General features: G+C 43.2%; 1 protein-coding gene across 2 annotated transcripts in view; it reads left to right on the top strand.

Moving 5' to 3' along the window:
- Positions 1–22471, top strand: part of EPHA3 (EPH receptor A3) — a 960369-nt gene that overhangs the window by 444633 nt on the left and 493265 nt on the right. For both annotated transcript variants that reach the window (XM_078657673.1, XM_078657672.1), the window contains exon 5: positions 991–1326. In XM_078657673.1, the coding sequence (XP_078513799.1) occupies positions 991–1326 (336 nt within the window). The remainder of the gene's footprint in view (positions 1–990; positions 1327–22471) is intronic.

The raw sequence follows: 22471 nt of genomic DNA, 5'->3' as shown, positions 1-22471 counted from the left end.
AAGAGGTGCCCATCCAGTCCTGGGCCCTTGAAAGGTAATTCCAGCTGTCAAGAACCATCAAAATTGATGCAGTGACAACTTTGAGATGACTGGATTTGATGCATTGCCCTTTGACACAGGAGCCGATCAACATCATCGATTCAACAGATTGCACAGGTTGACAATGATGCAACGCCTGCATTTTAAAGGGGTTCAGTGATGAAGACTTCATTGCCTGCGTGGATCAGAACCGACGCATTGAGTCTTTGATGTCGATGTTGACGCTTGCTCCATCCAAGGTACTTTTTCAGCGAGACCTGCATGAGTCCTATAGCCAGTCGGCCCTCCATTGTGGTCAGCCTGAATTTTGGATTCAGACAGTTCAGCGAGAGCTCAAGTAAACCTTAAGTGCTATTTGCTTCTCAGCAGTACTTTTTGATTCATTATTTAAATAATCATAACTCCAGTTCTGCTTCTTAGATTTTCGTCATTTTGATCTAGTTTCACTCATAAAATTATTATCTATCTTTCTAAACTTGTGTGGAGTATTGTTGTGGTGTTTCCATTATGTTACTGTGTGTGTGTGTTGCACACATACTTTACACATTGCCTCTTTCGATAAGCCTCACTGCTTTGTGTCAAGCTACCAGAGTGTGAGCTAAGGTTATCTATTAATGTGCATCTAGCTTACCCTGACTAGAGTGGTGGTTTCTGCTTAGACATTGTGCATACCTCTGCCAACCAGAAACCCCAGTTCTAAACGTAGGTGTAAAGTATTTGCATATCTCAAACACCCATAAAAATCATTGGTAATATTATTTTTAAGATTTCTAATTGTAACCAGTAAACAATGTTTATATTACCATAACATGATATGAATTAAGTGTAATTGCTGATGCTTTCTGAAGCATACCTGAAATGTATAGTCACATTTCAAACAAGCTCTGTATATGTTGGGCTTGACACAAGCACATAAACCACTGTCTTCACAGTTGTAACTTTTTTCCTTAGGACCACCATCTGCACCAAGAAATGTTATCTCCCTGATCAACGAAACATCTGTTATACTGGACTGGAGCTGGCCCTTAGACACAGGTGGCCGAAAAGATGTTACCTTCAATATTGTCTGTAAGAAGTGTGGGGGAAGCATTAAACTATGTGAGCCATGTCGCGGCAATGTGCACTTCCTGCCTCGTCAGAATGGGTTAACAAATACCACTGTCATGGTGGCGGAGTTGTTGGCTCACACCAACTACACGTTTGAGATTGAAGCTTTGAATGGTGTGTCCGACTTGAATATGCCTTCACGTCACTTTGCTGCTGTCAGCATTACAACGAATCAAGCAGGTGAGTACTTCCTACCGGTTCTTCCTCTTAAAGTAAACAGTTACTGCTCACATTCAGACAAGGTTCCTATGGTGTCACATGGAGATATATTTATTTTGAACCTTACCCTTTTACAACGGCTTTCAAAGATACTTTAAAAAATATTTAGGGGCAGATTTACAAGCCCCTTGTGCCACTTTGCATCACTTTTAACATGTGAAAAGTGACACAAAAGTGGGGCACAGTACTTGTAAATCTGCCCTTTAGAATGGCATTTTGCATGGCTATACAAAATTAAAACCCTGAACTGAGTTGACTAGTTTTTTGCATTTTCTTTACATGCAGAAAATAGGTGTTGATTTTCACAAATGAAAAGGTTATTGTGTTTTTCAATACTCTGTGTAATGCTAAATGCCTGTTAAATATGTAGACTTGCATGGAATGGCCATATTGCCGAGCAACTGTGAGCACGGGTTGATAGAATTTGCATTAAGTTAAATGACACACACTTTGCAAGGCAATCTGTATTCTCACAATGAAATTTACAAGAAATACAGTATTTAGCCATACATGAGTGCGCTATTTATTCCATATGTACTTCGTGAGATTAAAACGACTTATTTAAATGTAGATGTTAAAAATGAAAGCTGCCCACGCTTTTTTTAAAGGTATTGTCCTGTTCATAATCTAATGATTTGGAATGGTCTTTCCTTCTACAACTCTGCCTAGGGATGGGCTAGTTATATGTGGTTGAGAATAAGAAAAGGGACAGGGCATAACACGCATTGCAATTGGGACAGCAATGAGTCCTTTAAGCAAGAATAGCAAGATTCCAACATAGGCCCTAGTAACAGTTATTTATCCTCTGAAGAAATTCAAGAGCTGATTGTGAAAAACTATAACTCACACCAGTTGTTTCAACAGAAATTTCTAGAAATTTGTGTTCAAGTAATGTAAAGTTGCTTGGAATATCAACAAATTGCACATGCGAACTCCGAATATCACTCCAGTATAAATCCTTCTGTATATTCAATTAATTGTCAAAGTACCCTAGAAGGCAGGGCCTAACAATAGGTACACCACCAACAAACAAGAATTACGAAATTACCTGAAACTTGCATGCATCTCCGTGATATAGAGAATCGCTGTAAATCTGTGCCTAGGTCATTTTTCCGAAAATTATGTCCTTCCTTTCATGAAGTCAAGGTAATGTGTTTATGCTCTTTTTTCCCTTTAGGAAAGACTCAAATGAGTAGTGTTAGAAGCATATTTGCATGGATTGGTGGCTTGTGATTTTTAATTTAATATGTCCTTGATGCTTGCCTGTTTGTTGCTTGCTTTATCTAAGTACAATAAAAATGTTGATATGAATTGTCAAGGGTTGTTTTAAAAATATGGTGGTAGATCACGTATTTGTTTAGACATCATTTTTACTATCAAAGATGTTCTTCAGTCAACCAATATTGCCCCAGATACAGGGGATCAGTGTTTTCAACATTTGGAATCCTTTGTGTGAGCAAACTAAGAATAGGTCCACATTATATTACACCACTAGTGGATTTTAGTTATTTTTATCAGACATTACATTTTGCAACAAATACTTGACTTCCCTGACTAAACTGTTTTTGTGAAGCATACTGTCTGCATATCTTTTGTGTTGTATTGAAATCATGTACTGAAAACTGATGAACTTCTAGCATGCTGAGGCGTCCTGTCTTGGGTTATTATTTATTTATTTATTTAGAAGGTTTTATAGAGCGCAAACAAGATCCTTGCGGATGTCAGAGCGCTTTACATTGCGCAATGCTAATTCTACAACCAAGTAAATCCAGATAAATCAATTATACAAAAAATCCTTGCGCTTTACATACAGCAATGCTAAACCTTAAAATATGCACTTAAATCAGTTATACATAGCATCTCATGGAGAAAGGCAAAATAACATGAACATATGCTTGAATCAAAACAAAGTCAAATAGGGTGACTAGGATGTTTCGATGGACCCATATCATCATAAGGATTTGTTGGTAAGAGTATAGATGGTCTCAGGACTTATTTCGACTAGGGTCAGGTACATTTTGCCATGAGAATCACTTTTACTTCCTTTTTAAAAGATGTGGTAGAGGGATTCTGTCTGGTTTCTGAGGGAAGAGTATTCCATATCCTGGGCGCCATCCCCGAGAAGGATCGTATGTATGTTTTTTTCTTGTTGAACCTTTGAGGTTTTAGTAGTAGATTTTCCGCACTCCTTGAGGATCTTACGCCTCCAGAGATCGACAGTTGCTGTGTGAGGTAGCTGGGTGCATTTTGATGTAAGGCCTTATGCGTCATGCACGCTATTTTTAGATGAATTCTGGCTTCAAGAGGTAGCCAATTCAGGGACTTTAAGATTGGTGATATGTGGGAACTTCTTTTCGAGCCGGTGATGAGTCTCCTGCAGCATTTATTGAGGCTCTTAGGGGAGCTGTTGTAGCTTTTGGAAGGCCATACAGCGAGACAATTGTGTACTTGATCCGAGGGATAACTAGCGCTTGTACTTCCAGCTTGAAGTCATTAGCTGGCAGGAAGGGTTTCAGCTTCCTCAGTGTGTTTATCTGGAAGTTTGCTTCCTTTGTGGCGTTGCTGATGTGTTTCTGCATCGTGAGGTTGCTGTCAAGAGTTATTACCAGCGATTTCGCGGAGTCCACAATGGTTGGTTGAACGTTGAGTGCAGTAAGATGTTTGATCAAGTCTTGCATTATGGGGACTTTGGCGGGTGGTGCTATAAGGTGGAATTCGGTTTTTAGAGCGTTTAGTTTGAGATGTTTTTTTGCCAGCCAGGTCTGGGTGTTTCTGAGCGTTGAGTTAAGCAATTTAATGTCTTCTAGGGAGTTGATCTTGAGATAAAGTTGTGAATCGTCAGCGTACATATGATATTGCGCGTTAGACACATGTAGAATATCATTGAGTGGTTCCATGAAAAGGTTGAACAGTGTCGGGGATAGTGAAGACCCATGCGGGACTCCCAACGTTAGTGGTACTGGTTCGGAGAGAGTGTTGTTGACCTTGAATTTTTGTGTTCGGCTGTGGAGAAAAGAGGTAGACCAGTTTAATACTGAACCTGATAGACCCATTCTATGTTTCAGAAGATCTATCAGATTCTCGTGTTTGACCGTATCAAAGGCTGAGGATAGGTTTAATAGAATGAGTAGGCATGATCCGTTCTGGTCAAGGATTTGTAGCGCATCATCCATAATGTGTGTCATGGCAGATTCAGTGCTGTGGCCAGCTCTAAAGCCTGATTGGTGCTTGTTAAGAAGGTCAAAGTGATCAATATGTTTAGTCATTTGGTGGTGTACATATTTCTCGAGTAGTTTGGCCAAGGTAGGAATATTAGATATCGGACGATAGTTGTTAAGGTCCATAGGGTCAGCTGTTGGTTTCTTTAGGATGGGTGACACCTGTCCAACTTTGAGTGAGTCTGGGATGCAACCTTGTTGAAGTGAGCTGTTGAGGATTTTAGTCCAGAGAGGCAGAAGCCATGGAGTTAAGTCTTTAACAGCGTTTGCAGGGAGAAAATTGGTGAGGTGATTGGCAGGCTTTAGGGCAGGAAGAAACTTGCCTAAAGCCTCTTCAGTGTAAGTAGCAAAGGATGACCAGGCTGCTTCATTTTGTAGTTCAAACTTTGAGGGGATTAGGTGTGGGGCGGTTGGCGGCAGGGGTTGGTGTTCGTGTGAGGAACGGTGTGTAGTAATAGGTCATTTAGGAGATCCTTCTCGATGTTGTCAGTCTTCTGCTTGAAGAAGGCAGCAAATTCTTCACAGGTGGGTTGCTGTTGGGCTATGTCATGATGGCATTGAGGTGCGTCATTAGATTGAGTTTTGATTAACTCGAAAAATGTTTGGGGACGATTTCTTGCTTGGTCTAGTTGGTGGCTGAAGAAGTCTGCTTTAGTGCACTTGATCTTCTTGTAACAGGCATTTCTCTTTTTTCTTAGTAACTTGAGGTGGTTGGCGGATGGGGCTGATCTCCACTTGCGTTCAAAAGTTCTGAGAGACCGTCTGTCCTCATTAGAAGTCCGTTGTACCAAGGCTTAGAGTCTTTAGTAGAGATTCTCTTTAGTTGAAGGGGGGCTACCTCGTTAACTATCGAGGTCATGGAGTTGAGATCGTGGGTGGTAAGATCGTTGACGTCGGAGGTGCCTGCAGGAGGTCTAAGAGGATTGAAGCTGGAGGAAGGTAATGCGTTGGGGTTAAGTTTTTTAAAGTCTCTTTTCCAGATCTTTGGTTTTGTGGATTGGGCCGAGTTGAGTTTTACTGTTTCCTTTATAAAGTAGGTGATAATGTGATGGTCCAACCAGTCACAAGGTTAGATCGCCTCCAGCTGAATGACATCCTTTTTGGAGATTACCAGGTCCAATAAAATCTAATTTAATCTAATAAAATGTAACTCTAAATTGGCCATGATAGGATACAAAGTTTTGAGGGAAAAAAAGTTGGGAAGACTCATACCTTGCTCTGCATGATTGCTTCATCAAACTTCAGTTGTGCAAATTTGTGTGTTTTTGAAGCATGATTCGATCAAAGGATCGCAATTGAACAACAATTCAAATATTGCCATTTAATGTCACCTTGATCTTTTTACCTATTGCATAAAGCTATGGAGTAAGAAGGTATGCTGATTCTATTTCATTCTCATCATATAGGTTTGAAAAAAATATCTTCAAACAATTATTGACTTTCAGAGTAGCTAACCAAGGACTATTACAAATTCCTAATTTCTCAGTAGCTGCAGCATCTTATTCAAACCAGCTGCTGTCAGCTATTAGATTACAAAGCAAACTGCTGTATTTTTGAACAGCACTAAAAACTGGGCTTGTTACAATGCATTGGAGGTACAGACCCCCCTCCCCTCCTTTTTTGTACAATATTTTCACATAGTGCCAATGTGTCTTCAGGTGTATCACTAATCTATAAAAGGTCACTTTTTAGGTTGAGCTTTCGAGACCTGTTGTATTTACTATGTATATAATTATTTGTGGGCTTACAGCCCACCTACTGCTTTTCATTTGTTTGTTTCAGTTTTTGTTAAAAAATCCTTCCCTGCTATTGGTCAGTCCTTCCTCTTTGTCCCTCCTTTTCTTTTTCGATTTCTCCCATGGAGAAGGGACAAAGTACTGTATTTTTACTCTTTTGTGGTTTATTTGTTCATTTGGGGGACTATTTTTTCATTTCTTTCCTGCTTGTTGTACACTGTGGGTGCGTGTTCAGATTTGGTGCCTGAATGTTATTGCATCTTCCCTCCCGCACCCTCCTTCCCCTGTTGTTGCTGCCATTCTTCCTGCACCTCCTGCTCCGTTGCTTGCTTTTCTTACCCTATCATAGGCATCTTTGATATTTCCCGTCCTCTACTCACTCTGTTCTTGCATGTTCCATCCTTGCTTGTCTAATGGTGTGTATTATCCTGACTCAGCGCCTAGCCCCACCCCCTCTTGCAACACAATCTAAGGTGATTCCCATGTGATGCAGAGGCCTGTTTTTTCTTTCCGCGACCAGTTCCCTTTCTATGATCTTCGCCCCTTCAGAGAGGGGCGATGATTCCACCATGCCCCCAGGTACTAGTGATGAGGGCTGGCCTCTAGCACAGTGGTATCTGCCTCTTATACCTAAGCAGCAGCAGCTGCCTCCTCCTTCGAGCGTCTCGAAGTTGCAAGATTGGTGCAGCAAACGCTTTATCAAAAACATGTTAATATACTTATTAGAACAGAAACATTTGGGCAATTCTGGTATGTTTAAAGAAACTGCTTGATCACTGGCTGCTACCTTGTGTGATCTTCATATCATTTTATACAAACATTCTGCACTTATGTGCTTATGCTTAAGTTTGTTTGCTGATGTTTTGAGCACCAACAAGACCTTGGAATGGAAATCAAGCTAAGATGCTTATCTGTCATATTTATCCACTCTCTGACAAAAAAACGAACATATTTAGTTGATACAAAATGGTGCTCATCAAAGAGATCATGCATTAAATGGGAACGTTAGATGACTCCTCTCGAATAACAAATATGTTTAAATATAAATCCTAATTATATTTATAAGATGAATTTTTGTAAAACATTTGATGTCGTCTTCATGGCGCAACAAGTAATGAGAAGCCCGTATTGTTTGTACCCTTACTCGTTTTGTCGCTTTTGGAAAGAGGAAAGGTGAAGTTGTTCTGTCTCCTCCTCCCAGGATTAAAAGCTGTAAGAAGCACAGGTATTTGGAAGCAAGCACTAATTCACTGGGCTGTGCTGGAGATGTTCTGACAGCTGCAGTTTTTAAGAGCTGGACACTCTGTTGTTTTGGTTCGAAGTGGGCACCTCCCTGAGACAAGGTGCGGCCACATTCCGATGCAATTACTTTTCAGCCGACACTTTTTGGATCTGTGCATTTTCAGCTGGACACAAATCTCGGAGATCTGCTTTTTTCTACTTCAAACATTTATGTGTCATCTGAATATCAAAGGTTCAAGTCCAGAACATGGTATTTCATCCTTCTAAATTGGATGAAATAAGGACCAAGTCGAGCTGGTGTATAGTAGTTCTGTCATGTGTACATGTTAGGTATGCTGTGCAACCTCATGATACTGCGTGTTCCAAACTTTGCAAAACAGTAATCATTTTGAGGGGAGGGTGATTTTCCAATGCTGTGACCCCCCAATGCCTTTGCAATTTGCAAGGTTACGGAAGATAGGTGGCAACGTTCACGTTTAGGTCGAGCCTAGACAGCTATCAAGATTGCTTCAAGGCCCAAGAAGCCCAACTAGAGTGCTTTAAAAGAAGGATAAAGCCTTCAGAGGCTTCACAAATGTGGCATTTGTTAATACTTATAAAGAGCACCAGTTGCAATGACATATGGTCACATTAATGTTTTTTCAATACCGCATAAATACACCACACATAAAACCACTCTGTCACATAGCAACAAACCACATTAATAGACTCCACACTATGCCACATAATTACAATCAGCATAATTCAACTCAATGCCACAGAGTTCCACGCCACACAATTAAACTCCACACAATTCCATTCCACACCACATTATTCAACACCAAACCACATAATTCAACTCAACAACACAATTACACAACACCCACCACATACATCCAATCCACACCACACAATTAAACATCATGCCACCAAATTCAACAGCACACCACATTATTAAACTCCACTACATACCACTCCATAACACAAAATACCATTCCACATCATTACACTCCATGAAACACAATCCCACTCCACATAATTCCATCACACTCAATACCACATATATGCTATCCACACAGTTCCACTGCATGTCATGCCACATAATTCCATTACACACCATGCCACATAATTCCGCTACACAATTCCAGTCCATGCAATTCCACAACTAACAATTCCAATCAAACCCACATAATTCTACTCCACAGCACAGGGGCAAAATACATTGTCATTTACAATGCCAATAGCTCTTGCAAAAGTGAGATCTATTGGCTTTGTCAATGCTTGTTTATATAAGGCATCTCTGCCAAAATCAATTGCCAGTATTGAGTATGTGATTTTGGAGTTCTGGATCACCTCATAGTGAACAGTGAAACCTGATATACAGGAAACTCAGACCCCCAAAACAAATCATATTTGATTATAACTATTGAAAATGGAGCCATATGTAGTTGTGAAGGAATATGGATTCTGGAATTTGATCATCCTTGTGTCCCTTCCTCGGGCTATCCTTCCACCTTCAATTTTAGATATTGTTGCAGGAAATAAGAAATTAACTTTTGTGTACTCATGGGATGCTTTCAATATGGAAAAGCAGGTTTTGTTAAAATTCAATACAAATGTTTTATATATATTGGAGTGTTTCCCTTAATGTAAGTGTTGTACTCATTTTATGTAGGATCAGTTACCCTACTCTCACTACATCTACTATACAGTGAATAAAAATCTTTTCAGGGGTACAGCACTTTGTTTCATTTTAGGGATCACGATTTGAGACATACTGAACAACGAACGGAGTCTTTTCACTCTAGTTACATTAAATTTAGAACATAACAAAATTGACAGCATTGCTTTCTTTGGCCACACCCATGTTCAATTTGATCTGGGTTATTAGCAGCTCTCTGTTAAGACAGAAGAAATACATGTTTTAATTCCTTTTACTTGATTAGAATAATTCAGGATTTTCTTCAAAGTTCCTAACTTTTGTGGACCCTACTTTTGAATAGAATATCTTTTTACACATCTCCATTTCAGTCAAGCCACCATAATTGTATCAGATACTTTTACCTTTGAGACCTAACCAAATAGTCTCGGTTTGTATTTTCCCAAAAGAAAAGGATTTTGTGCTATATCCTCAATCTTGGGCAACTAAACATGTATTTTACGCTGTGTTATATCCATGTGACATTCAGCAGTCATTGAAGCACGTGAATAGGATTTTTCTATTTGATGTAATCTATTTCATATTTAGAACTAGGTAAAACATTTTTATAGTTTTTTAATTATGGTCCAAATTCGATAAAAAAAGTGCTGGCCATGGTCACACACCTAGAGCGAAGTGGTGCATTTGGAAGGAGACCCTGGCATCTGAACACCGTCACACTCTCCGCTGAACAGTTCCAATTAGATATCATGCACCACTATGGCCTCACAGGCCTGTGAACATTCACTGTGCAGTAGCCTAATCTTTGAAATCCACCTGATGAGGAACATCATTTCAAGTGGCCAAGAGTAAATTATTTGAGGGACTTCAGAGAAAGTAATCCATATATCTATTATGGTGCAGTTATTTGAGAGAGCACTGCCTTGTGTGCCCCATCCACCATGGCATGAAGCCATAGTTAATAATGCAGTCTAGTGGACCCATGTCATTATTTCAGCATGAGAAATCCATATATGAAACTTTCAGGACTTAAGACTCATCATAATCCTCATCATTCCCAAATGGCAAACTTGTTTTTGTTTTAAGTACCCCATGTTCCTTAAAGTAAACCATTTGCGGTCATACACCATTTAAACATGCCAACAGACTTAGGAGGGGATGCCCATTTCATGCCCCTTCCTAGTTTGATTGGTATGGGAAGCTAAAATCATTTTGTGAGTTGGAAAGGCTTTTCTGACTCTCATAATGGGGCTAATACATACATAAAAGCCATTTTGTGATTGGAAACCATGCAGTTTCACAAATTGCAGGGTACGCGATTGGAAAATGGCTCTGTACATCTGGCATCTAGATATACAGGAAAAAGACAAGTGTAATTGATTAGTATGTTTGCCGTAATCAAGGAGTGAATGATATTTGGATGAGTAAATCGAATTGTCCATATGGTAGAATTTAGCGTGCAGAGCTAGATGTAAAAAGAAAGGAAAGATGGGGTGGTAGGCCAAAGCTTTCAAGAATTTTTAACTTACATTGTTGATCTCTCTTAAAAACTCTCAGAAATATTTTCTTATGATACGGGTTGCAAGTATTGCATTTTTAGGAACTGAGACTAATAAAACAATGTCAATGTATGCATTTTCTGCACAATAAAATATTAGGGACAATTGGAAAAAGATGTATGAGCAAGCTACCATTCAATATCTGACAATGCCAACTTACCATACTTTATGTTGTCTGCTGAACCTCAAACCTAGACTATGCTGTGTAGTTTGAAACCAGTATTTAGAATACCAAAGAAAAGGAAGATAAAAACGCATTTGAGCCCAGATTTCAATGAAATTCAGGTAACAAAGAATCTATTTATTCAATTTAGTACATTTCTTCTTATGATTGTCATCTCCCACTGACAGGTAATGCGCCATGGTACATTGTGTGAACTCCTTCCTATTAGCTTATGGCTGAATAGGGTAGAAGACATTGACTGTCCCACTGAGTTTCGAGGTCTTTCTGACTCAGTAACTCATGCAATATTTATTTAGTTTTTTCAATGTTATGTGCCTCCTCGAGGGGGATTCCAATATCAGCCTGTTTCAAAATAGATAAAGATATATCATTGAAATACATCACTTATTTAGTCAAAGGTATTTACTTGCCTATATCTACGATGAAACTCCCCGCCAGAGATTTGGGTTTTCAAGTGATTGTTAAAAAGGCATACAAATTACTCTACATAGAACTATGAAATTCCTTTCACCTGTGTAATACTTTCAAGCTGTATACTTCAGACTTTTACTTGTAGTATGAGATCATACGTTGCACTGGAAAGTTTATTCATCACCACACAGTAACTTGATTTATCAACATTCTTTGTTCATTTTTTAGAGAACTCTCAGTGCTTTGGATGGATGCATCTTTCATTTGATTGTAGGAGGTAACCACGAAACCGTTGTTGCTACTTCTCATCATTTTGAATTTTCTTCATTTACCGATTACATAGTATTTTTATTAATATTTTCTTCTTTTATTCCTAACAAATGATGAAAATAATCACATATTGCCACATCACACACTTTGCTATTTTTAATGGCCCCATCTCCTATATTGTGGTAAGTAATGGTATAATACTAAATACATGTTTTCAGGGGGTGGCACAATTGGTATAATATTTTGGCATTAGAACTACAATCCGTTACCAGCTGGCCTCTAAGATAAGGGATTTGAGCGTATTTCATACAGAGACAGACAAAACTTTGATTCAGTAGTACACCTAACATTTTGGTTTCTCCATATCAAGGGGTGCTTGAGTTCCTGAATTTGTTGAATGAGAATAATGTACAACTGCATAATATATAAATAGCCTTGTGAATAAATACTGCTGCTTAGATGTAAAAATGGACATAGAGTGGGGTGTGCTGTTTGACACAAGTGTATTTACTTTTAAAAGAAAGTACTTATTTCGAAAAAATAATTCTTGTTTCACCTCATTCATTTGCAAAGCGAGCTAGCAGATTGAGAACTTGGAAACGTTGTGTCGGACTCATTGTTTTCAACAATCATACCTTTTTTTATTTCAGTTTTCTTTATTGACTTTAAGAGAGAAGGTAGTAGCACACATGCATTCCAGACAAATATCTGCAACGATAGAAGCTAGATTGAAACCACATATTAGAGGTTACCATCTTGTTCTGTTATATGCCAAAATCAAGGTTATGCCTCCATTGGTGCAGATTAAAAGTTGAGTTATGGTTATGTAGCAGTGTCCAATAACTACCCCTTTGTTCTTTCTTATGTATGGATGTATGTATGTATGTATGTATGTATGTATGTATATGGAATTTCAATATACCCGAAAGGCATTGGAACACTGTACATAGTCGAAGGGTTTCTTGGAATGGGAGGTTGAGAGTCATGCCATACAGAGTCAAGGCTCAGTTTCAAACCATGATATAGATTGAATGATCGTAATATGACATGGAGGGATATAACTGAATGGAATTGACAGTTTATTTATTTATTTATATGAAGTTTTATATAGCACAGACTTGACCCAATCGGGTATCAGAGCGGTTTACAGAGGATCAAGGTACAAACAGAGTTGCAGGTCAAAAACATGAACAGTGAAAAGTAAGATACTGGAGTAGAAAGAGGAACAATATATTATCCCAACGCAAAAGGAAATAGAAGAGCATATAATTGAGCAGTTATTTTGTGCTGAAAGATCATCTTAGTATGGAATTGCCATGACAGCAATTTATTGAGGATAAAAGACACATCTACACAATCTATTATGCTCTAATTATGAGATCTACTTGGAAGTGTCATATTTTGTGAACTCCTTAATAACTTTTCTCTTCACTTTAATCACATGAGCCCTTAAAGAAGTGGTTGGTGAGTCGCAAAACATGTGTTGGCTGTGACTGTCTCTGAGTATCAGGAACCATTCATAGGACGTGTACTTTGTTTTAAATATGATTACAAAGTTATCACTGTACTGATATAACAAGTAAAACAAGTTTTTAAAGAGGATTCTCAAAGAAAATAGTTTTTCAGCCAAAACAGTGAAAAGAGTGAAGATGTGTGGGTTAATTAAGATGTAGCTAGTTGATAATGGCTCACCGCTGATGTGTATATATGTTTCCTTGCATCATATCTGTTTATTGGGTTACTGATATAGTGAGTAGTACCCAGCACAGGGCTGTTCACATCTATAACCCATAATATAACTAACTGCTAGTCGAAGAAAAGCTTAAAGTCAACGAGTATTAGGAGAGGAGGCAGGGTTGTGTACGATTAATGCATTGTCATGTAGCATTCTATAAAGAGTAAGTCTTCAATTCTTTTCTAAATTAGAGCTGCTTTGGGCATCCCTGATGTTGTTCCAAAGTTTTATATTTAAATTTGCTTGGTATCCAGTTACAGAATAACCCATAATATACTAGAAATGAAAAAGTTAGAGTATCAGAAGCGATAGAAAAGAAAGAAAGAAAAAATTAGAGTAATGATTTAACAACTTTGATGTCTGACTCAGAACCGTTCTTGGATCAACTCCTTAGAATTTGTTCTTTTTTACAGAGATATTTGATTCTAAGCATATAAGGTAACAGATGTGACTACTCGATCAGCTATAATGGCTTGCCTTGTTGGCAGTGGATTTAGTTATGAGTAACAATGTGCAACAAGTTTTAAGCTATGTGAAATGTGTTAGGGATGGATTGTCTAACTCCAGTAACATTTTGAAAGATTCATTGTTTTGGATGATGCAATCAATCTGAAGAACCGGAATAACCCACTTACAGGATCTCAGCAGCGGGGGAACCTCTCAAATCTTCCATACCCTTCATATGTAGTAAAAGGAGACACAGGAGCCTTCGTCTGCAGGAGGAACCCAGATTTATTACAATAGCCTGGGCTATGGAACAGAGTCCAAAGCCAGTGAAAGACAAGACAGAGGAGGCTGCTACTTAAATCCATAGCTAACAAGCCTTTTTATACATTTCAACACATCCTACACAGTCAAATGTTAGTTCTGCTTTGATCGGGGCTTGGTTTCCTCAGGTTTCTTTGCCCAGTTGCCTTGATCAAAAGCCCCGACTTTACGAGCCATTCTCCGATTGTCTGGACGAAAGTTCAGCAGTCAGACCATTGTCCAGATAACCTGATCAAGATGTCAAGGATGTGTTATCAGGCTGGGAGCAGGAGAGGAAGAATGATTCATTTACTCGGGGTGAGGGTCATGTGGCTTTCTGATGAATCTGCAGAGAACAGGGGGTTGGGCGGGTGACGGTTCCTGATCAGAAATGCAGGCCTGCAAAAATGGATTTTTGTCGTGCCGATAGATTTTCCTCGTACATTATGAAAAACGACCAGGTGGGTCGTGTGAAACGTGTTTGCCACAAGATGGCAATGTAAAAATCAATGGAGTCCTGTAAAAAAATTGTCGATCAAAAAATACATTTCCTCAGACCCTCCTTTTGCCATAGAGTGGCAAATACTTCATGAAATGTCAATGTTCATAAGCTCATCTGTTTCTTGCTGGATCAATACCATCATATTAGTGTTGTGAATGCTTGATGGTGGAGGCTTGATGGTCTGGACACACATGGTACAGAGCACTGGCAGGCACTGAAAACACAAACAGCAGGAGACCAGGACAGCTACTCCTAAGGCAAGGAAGATGAGGACCCTCCAACCCCACTGGGAAAGAAGGCCCCAGATCCAGCCGGTGAGGGACCAGTTGCCTTCATCCAGATGCACTTCGGAAGAGAGACGATGCAGACGTTGGATGGCATCGTACACTGTAGGCGAGTTGTCCGGGATATACACACAGCAGCTGGAGCCAATCAATTTACATACACCACCACGATCAGCCAGGATGACATCCAGGACCATGCGATTTTGGAGCGTTATGAGGCGGTCCGCCTGCAGCTCTGCAGTGATGTTGGAGAGGGCACCAGCTGTTACTGTGATGGTGACCTCAAGGACTCTGGTCAGTCCTCGTATAGCTCAACCGTATGCCATGGGGCCCCAGAATGGAAGCATACCTTTAAAGAAGTCCCCAGCTTCCTGGCTCGCTGTATCTCCCTTGCTGATATGACACCCCGACGCGTGCGGCTCAGGGCGCCCTTCATTGTCAGATGGTAACCTCCATGGGTGGGATATGTTGGTGGGAGGAGGAAGGCCAGATAGCAGGTACCAGACCAGTTACGGGGGAGCCAAGTGTAGGCGGCAGTTCCACAGATAAAATAGGTGTTGGGGGGTGCCACCAACTTCGGAGGAGATGTGGAGTTTAGTGTTTTAGTGATGTCACATATACTGGTGCCAACTTTCTTAGTCCCTAGGCCATGGATGCAGACACGATTCAGAAAAGGGGGTGGTGATGAACAGAGTGTCTGAATTAAGCAGACCACTCTTACCCAGTCCAAAGATCAGGGCTTGATCCATCACAGTTATTTAGCTCACTGCCCCATCCCAGCTCAGAACCTGGCTATATGCAAATTAGTCTGTCCCTGGCCCAGTGCATCATGGGAACAGGGCAGACCAAACTACCAAGCCAATTCTTCACCAGAAAGGAGACAAGCTTCCGGGGACCGGTTTCTGCCATTTCAGGCGTCGTCTGCCCGGCTTGCTTGAATCCTGATGGAGCAGTGAGCAAGGGACTCATGTCTGAGTATACCCTTCCACGCTTATGGTGGACAAAATGATTCAGAAAAGGGGGTGGTGATGAACAGAGTGTCTGAATTAAGCAGACCACTCTTACCCAGTCCAAATATCAGGGCTTGATCCATCACCGTTATTTAGCTCACTGCCCCATCCCAGCTCAGAACCTGGCTATATGCAAATTAGTCTGTCCCTGGCCCAGTGCATCATGGGAACAGGGCAGACCAAACTACCAAGCCAATTCTTCACCAGAAAGGAGACAAGCTTCCGGGGACCGGTTTCTGCCATTTCAGGCGTCGTCGGCCCGGCTTGCTTGAATCCTGATGGATTCAGCAAAGGAGATGGATTCAAGCAAGCCGGGCCGACGACGCCTGAAATGGCAGAAACCGGTCCCCAGAAGCTTGTCTCCTTTCTGGTGAAGAATTGGCTTGGTAGTTTGGTCTGCCCTGTTCCCATGATGCACTGGGCCAGGGACAGACTAATTTGCATATAGCCAAGTTCTGAGCTGGGATGGTGCAGTGAGCTAAAAAACGGTGATGGATCAAGCCCTGATCTTTGGACTGGGTAAGAGTGGTCTGCTTAATTCAGGCACTCTGTTCATCACCACCCCCTTTTCTGAATAATTTTGTCCACCATAAGCGTGGAAGGGTATACTCAGATGTGAGTCCCTTGCTCATTGCACCATCAGGATTCAAGCAAGCCGGGCCGACGACGCCTGAAATGGCAGAAACCGGTCCCCGGAAGCTTGTTTCCTTCCCAGTACAAGAATTGGCTTGGTAGTTTGGTTTGCCCTGTTCCCATCATGCACTGGGACAGGAACAGACTAATTTGCATATAGCCAAGTTCTGAGCTGGGATGGTGCAGTGAGCTAAAAAACGGTGATGGATCAAGCCCTGATCTTTGGACTGGGTAAGAGTGGTCTGCTTAATTCAGGCACTCTGTTCATCACCACCCCCTTTTCTGAATAATTTTGTCCACCATAAGCGTGGAAGGGTATACTCAGATGTGAGTCCCTTGCTCATTGCACCATCAGGATTCAAGCAAGCCGGGCCGACGACGCCTGAAATGGCAGAAACCGGTCCCCGGAAGCTTGTTTCCTTCCCAGTACAAGAATTGGCTTGGTAGTTTGGTTTGCCCTGTTCCCATCATGCACTGGGACAGGAACAGACTAATTTGCATATAGCCAAGTTCTGAGCTGGGATGGTGCAGTGAGCTAAAAAACGGTGATGGATCAAGCCCTGATCTTTGGACTGGGTAAGAGTGGTCTGCTTAATTCAGGCACTCTGTTCATCACCACCCCCTTTTCTGAATAATGGATGCAGACACGGCCTTGTACATTTATGACGTTCAAAGTTTCTCTTTCATTAGACAGTATGTTTCTGGTGTGGAACCTGGAAAATGTTTGACGAGTGGTGGAGTTGAATACTTCCATCTCACCGAGTTCATCTGGTGGTAGTAGCAATGTGGAAGAGCTGGTCGGGCAAAAAGGGGCACTAGTATTGCCAGATCTGTTCCGCCAGAAGTCATCACGGAATGTTCTAAGGACAGGATGGGCAGTGCCATTGACAGTGTAGGCCTCCTGCATTACATCCACCATGCAAGACAGGACCCTGAGATGGAAAATGGATAAGGAAAGAATGGGACAGGATGTAGCATGGAATGTGGCATCAATCCGCACACCCGGCAGTTGGAAGTGTTCATGATCAGTTGGTGATGATGCAACATTTGGATGAAGGTGTTATTGAAAAATTCTGCACGGCGGGGTAATTCGTGGGCTGGTAAGGAATAGTACTGATGTTCCGCAGAAGTCGGGATAGGAGTTATGTTATGTTATGTTATGTTATAACAATTTATAATGCGCTCAGCGACCCCAGCAAAGGGGCATCCCGGCGCAAAAGACAACGGAGCAACACAACATAACAGAAAAACAGTGCCACGGAGGGGAAGCTAGAACAAGAAAGTCTTAATGGCTCTACGGAAGGACAACAAGTCCTCAAGCAACCGGATTTCCACTGGGAGGGAGTTCCAAACAAGTGCTGCTTTCACCCTGAAAGAGCGACCTCCCATCCTGCTGAGCCTAAACCTAGGAACAACGGCAAGGGCCTGACCTTGAGACCGAAGATTACGGGTAGGGACATAGAAGGAGATGGATTTGGCCAGAATCTCAGGGCCTATGCCTCTTAGAATTTTAAAGGTCAAACAAAGGACCTTGAACAAAATACGTTTCCTAACCGGGAGCCAGTGCAAAGAGCGGAGGACGTTGGTCACCGGAGAGAACTTAGGCAAGCCAACAATGGCTCTCGCCGCAGCGTTCTGCACCCGCTGCATGCGGGTTAGCTCAGCCTGGTTAGCCCCAACCAGCAAAGAGCTAACATAGTCCAGACGAGAGATGATAGTTGCCTGGACTACAAGCTGTCTTGTAGGGGCATCAAAGAACCTAAGCACAGGCCGTAAACCTCTTAGTAGTCCAAAGCAGCAGGCTGCGATTTTTTTGGTGTGCCCTATAAATGTGAGACCAGCGTCTAACCAGACCCCTAGGTTCTTCACCTCCGACACCGGGGTCGGAGTGGGGCCCAGCTCCGAAGGCCACCACTGATCGCCCCAAAGCTCCACTCCCTTCCCGACAACCATGACCTCTGTTTTTGTGGCATTGAGCTGAAGGCAATTGCCTGTCAGCCAGCTAGCCACCGCCTTCAGTCCAGACTGAAACCTGGGGGCATCCTGTTCCGCATCCCCGCTGAGAGTAACCGCCAGCTGTGTGTCGTCGGCATATGAGACCAAAGTTAGGCCCCATTGCCTAGCGACATCAGCCAGCGGTCTCACGTAAAGATTAAACAACGTGGGACTCAGCGAGGAACCCTGCGGAACCCCCGAGGCCAGCGGCTGGAACCTGGACTTGAAGGGAGGGATGGCAACACAGAAGGAGCGGTTGTCTAGGAAGGAGCGGAACCATTGCAGCGCCTGGCCACCGATACCAATCTCCTCGAGCCGCTGGAGGAGGATGCTGTGAGATACAGTATCGAAGGCGGCGCTGAGATCAAGCAAAATCAGCGCCGCCGTCTGACCAGCATCCAGCCTCGCACGGAGATGTTCCACCATCACCAGTAGGGCAGTCTCCGTGCTGTGGCCAGCACGGAAGCCATTCTGTGTGGGGTCGAGGGCGTTGGAACGGGCAAGATGATCTGACAGGGCCAGGTTGACATGGGCCTCTGTCAACTTGGCTGGCCAGGGTAGCAGCGAAATGGGACGGTAGTTTTCCGGTTTAGACGGGTCAAGAGTAGATTTTTTAATAATCGGAGACACCACCGCCTGCTTCCAGCTAGAGGGGACTACCCCCGTCTCAAGGGAGAGGTTGACCAAAGAATGTATGGCCGTACGTCCCAGAAAAGTCTGGTCACGGAAGAGGGCCGGCCTCACTGGATCAGATGGGGACCCAGTTTTAATTTGAACAGCAAGTTTGTCAAACCCTTCCTGAGTGAGGGGAGGGAATGAAAGCAGGGTAGTCTGAGATAAGGTCTCCTTAGGGCTATCCAACACATTGCCCGTACTCGGGAATGACCGGTATATAGCCTGGACTTTTCCCACAAAATACGAAGCGAGGGATTCACAATGTGTGACAGAGCTCTCAGCCGTAACGGTTGACCGCTTAGACATAAGGTCTTTAACCGCCCTGAAAATGGCCTTCGCCGGGTTCGTGCTGTTCCGAAACTCTTCAGCGTAAAACGCAGCTCGGGCACGACAGATAGCCCGGTGGTAGAGCCTGACGGACATGGCGTATGCAGCTTTTAATTCAGCCCCATACGTCTTCCGCCAAGCCCTCTCCGCCCGTCTACAGGCTCCCTTCAGAGCACGCAAAGCGTCGTTATACCACGGGCTCGACACACGAGGATTGATCTTCGTTGTTACAACTGGTATCAAGGTATCCAGAGCCCCAGTGAGCCAGGAACAGAAGAGATCGTATCCTTCTTCTACGTTGTTAAAAGGGCCCGGGGGAGCCAGAGACAGAAGATGGTAAAAGTCATCCAGCTTGAGTTTACCCCAGGGTCTCCTGGGTACCCGTTTAGCTGGAGCAGTCAGAGTCGTAGCTGACATAGGGCAATAAATTGATACCAGAGAGTGGTCCGACCACTCTACAGGAGCAATTGACGTGACTTTGACCTCTGTCAGGTTGGTAAAGACCGGGTCCAGAGTATGTCCCCCAGAATGAGTAGGCTGGGAGATCAGCTGAGATAATTGAAAGGCCTCTAAGTCCATAAGAATAGTACGTGCTGCCAAGCAGGATGGGTCGTCAAAGTGCAGATTTAAATCGCCAAGAATGGAAAAATTAGCGCAGTCAGTGAAAAAAGTGGCAACAGTGTCCGGGAAAGCATTCCTGAACGCCACGTCACTGCCCGGCGGACGATATACCACCATCCCAGAGAATGTGAATTCTGGACTGACAGAGACTTTAAAGGAGGCACTTTCACAGCCCGCGATCTTTAGGACAGTCCATACACAGGCAAAGCTAGATCTCACTATCAAAGCTATACCCCCTCCTCTGGACGGCCTATTCGCAACATACATCGTATAGCCAGGAGGGCATACAAGATTAGGAATGGCAGTATCGGCTGCCTGAAGCCATGTTTCGGTTAAAGCGAAAATGTCCGGTGCTTCATCCTCAATCAGATCATACACATTCTGCTGATGTTTCAGAAGCGACCTGACATTGAGATGCAGTATCCGCAATGATGATGGCAAGCCTCTACTGCGCTGCACGGCAGAAGGACTACACCGGGAAAGAGGCAACGGGGGACCGAGCACCAAGCCGTTGCAAGGGCAACGGTAAGGACCACATAGGGGTGAGACAGGCTGCAGAGTGCAGTGACAACTCACATTGCCGATGGAATACAGCCGCTCCCTAGAGTATGTTCCCATGACGGTGGTAGGGGGCAGAGGCGAGCCAGAGCCAGCCACGTCCAGAGTCGGTGATGTAGCAGGATGGAAGATCAGTAAGAGCCAACCAAGGATAGATAGGAGGAGGGAGACAAACAGCGTCACCAAGGTGACCAGGAACCATCTGCTATGTCGGAGACTGGCATCTCGTTTCTGGATACGGGTGTTTGGGAAGGCGGCCATTGTGCTAAGCTAGGGACTCTTAGTGGCTGTCTGTGATTGGTGGTTGTTTCACTGGATGCAGTGGCCGAGGGCCCTTATGGTTTACCTGAGTCTTACAAACGGCAGTACTCTCAGCCTGGGAGGATCACAGCCCTACAGCCTTTGGCACCTGGCGAAGTCAAGGGCAAGCCTTCCCTCTAGAACGTAAATTTTATCTGTCGGAAGCAGGGACAGTATGATCAGGAAACAGTTGTTCTTGATGCTGAGCAGTGTTAAGGGAGGGTTCCACCCTTCCTCTTAGAATGTTGTCACTCTCCACTTCAGTGGATGTGGAATGCAGCCTGGCGTCGCTGAATGGGACAAAGGTTGGAACTGTCTCTGTCTCTGTGTCTCCCAGTCCTTCCCTCACCCACTGAATATAGGGGAGAGGCAGAGGGACACGCCCGCAGTGGGCAGAGTGTACCCTTTTCTTTTGACCATCCATTTTCACAGCGATGCGGGTGGCCAACAGCACTTGGCGGGGTTGTGTCCAGCGGGGCTCGAGGCTCTTGGTCCGCTGGAAGTTCCTCACCAGGACCCAGTCGCCAGGTTGGATGACGTGTCCTGGGCCCTCGCTTTTGTCCGGTATGGCTTCGTGCACCTGGTGATAAAGAGTACGAAAGGTGTTGGTTAGAGTGTACAGGTAATCAGTCAATACAGGGTATTCGACATCAGACACTTTCTTAGGTCAAGGGACACCGCAGACATTGGCAGGCCTCCCGAATACAATTTCGTGGGGGGATAATCCTATCCTGGTGTGGGCCGTTGTTCTAGTGGACAGTAGGGCCAAGGGCAGAGCATCAACCCAAGTGACACCTGTCTCAGCTACTATTTTAGCCATTTTAGTTTTTAGAATGCCATTGTATACCTCCACTAGACCTGCTGACTGGGGGTGGTTAGCGGTGTGAAATATTTGTTTTATGCCTAATGCTTTACAGACATGATCCATGATTTGAGCTGTAATGTGTGTCCTGTTGTCGCTCCAGACCAAGCGGGGCAAACCAAAGCGTGGGAAGTACTCCTTGAGTAGCACTTTGGCGATAGTGATAGCAGTGCAGTCTTTGACGGGGTAGGCTTCCACCCATCGACTGAATGCACAGACCACAACCAGGACATATTTTAAGTTAACGTACCTGTCCATCTGGATGTAGTCCATTTGGAGGACTTCAAACGGGAAGGTAGGAGGAGAGAATCCTCCCTTAGGAGTAACGGTGCCTTTTCCGGGGTTGTACATTAGGCAAACCATACATGTTTCAACCAGCTTTTCAGCATATGCTGGTATTTTGGAGTTGTAACATGTAGGTTCCAACAGTTTGCAAATTCCTTTTGCGCTAATGTGGGCAGGACCATGGGCCATTGTAACTACTGCCAGCACGTGACTTTCAGGCAACATCCATTGTCTCTCCATAGTCGTACGGACCCAGCAACCATCACTTCCCTCCTTTGCTAAGTGATCTTCCCACACTCTTAGTTCTTCAGGA

Source organism: Lissotriton helveticus, chromosome 8 (genome assembly GCF_964261635.1).
Source record: "Lissotriton helveticus chromosome 8, aLisHel1.1, whole genome shotgun sequence".
In the NCBI taxonomy this organism is placed as follows: Eukaryota; Metazoa; Chordata; class Amphibia; order Caudata; family Salamandridae; genus Lissotriton; species Lissotriton helveticus.
Note: the sequence above shows the minus strand (reverse complement) of the source record. Positions and strands in the feature narration are given on the sequence as shown.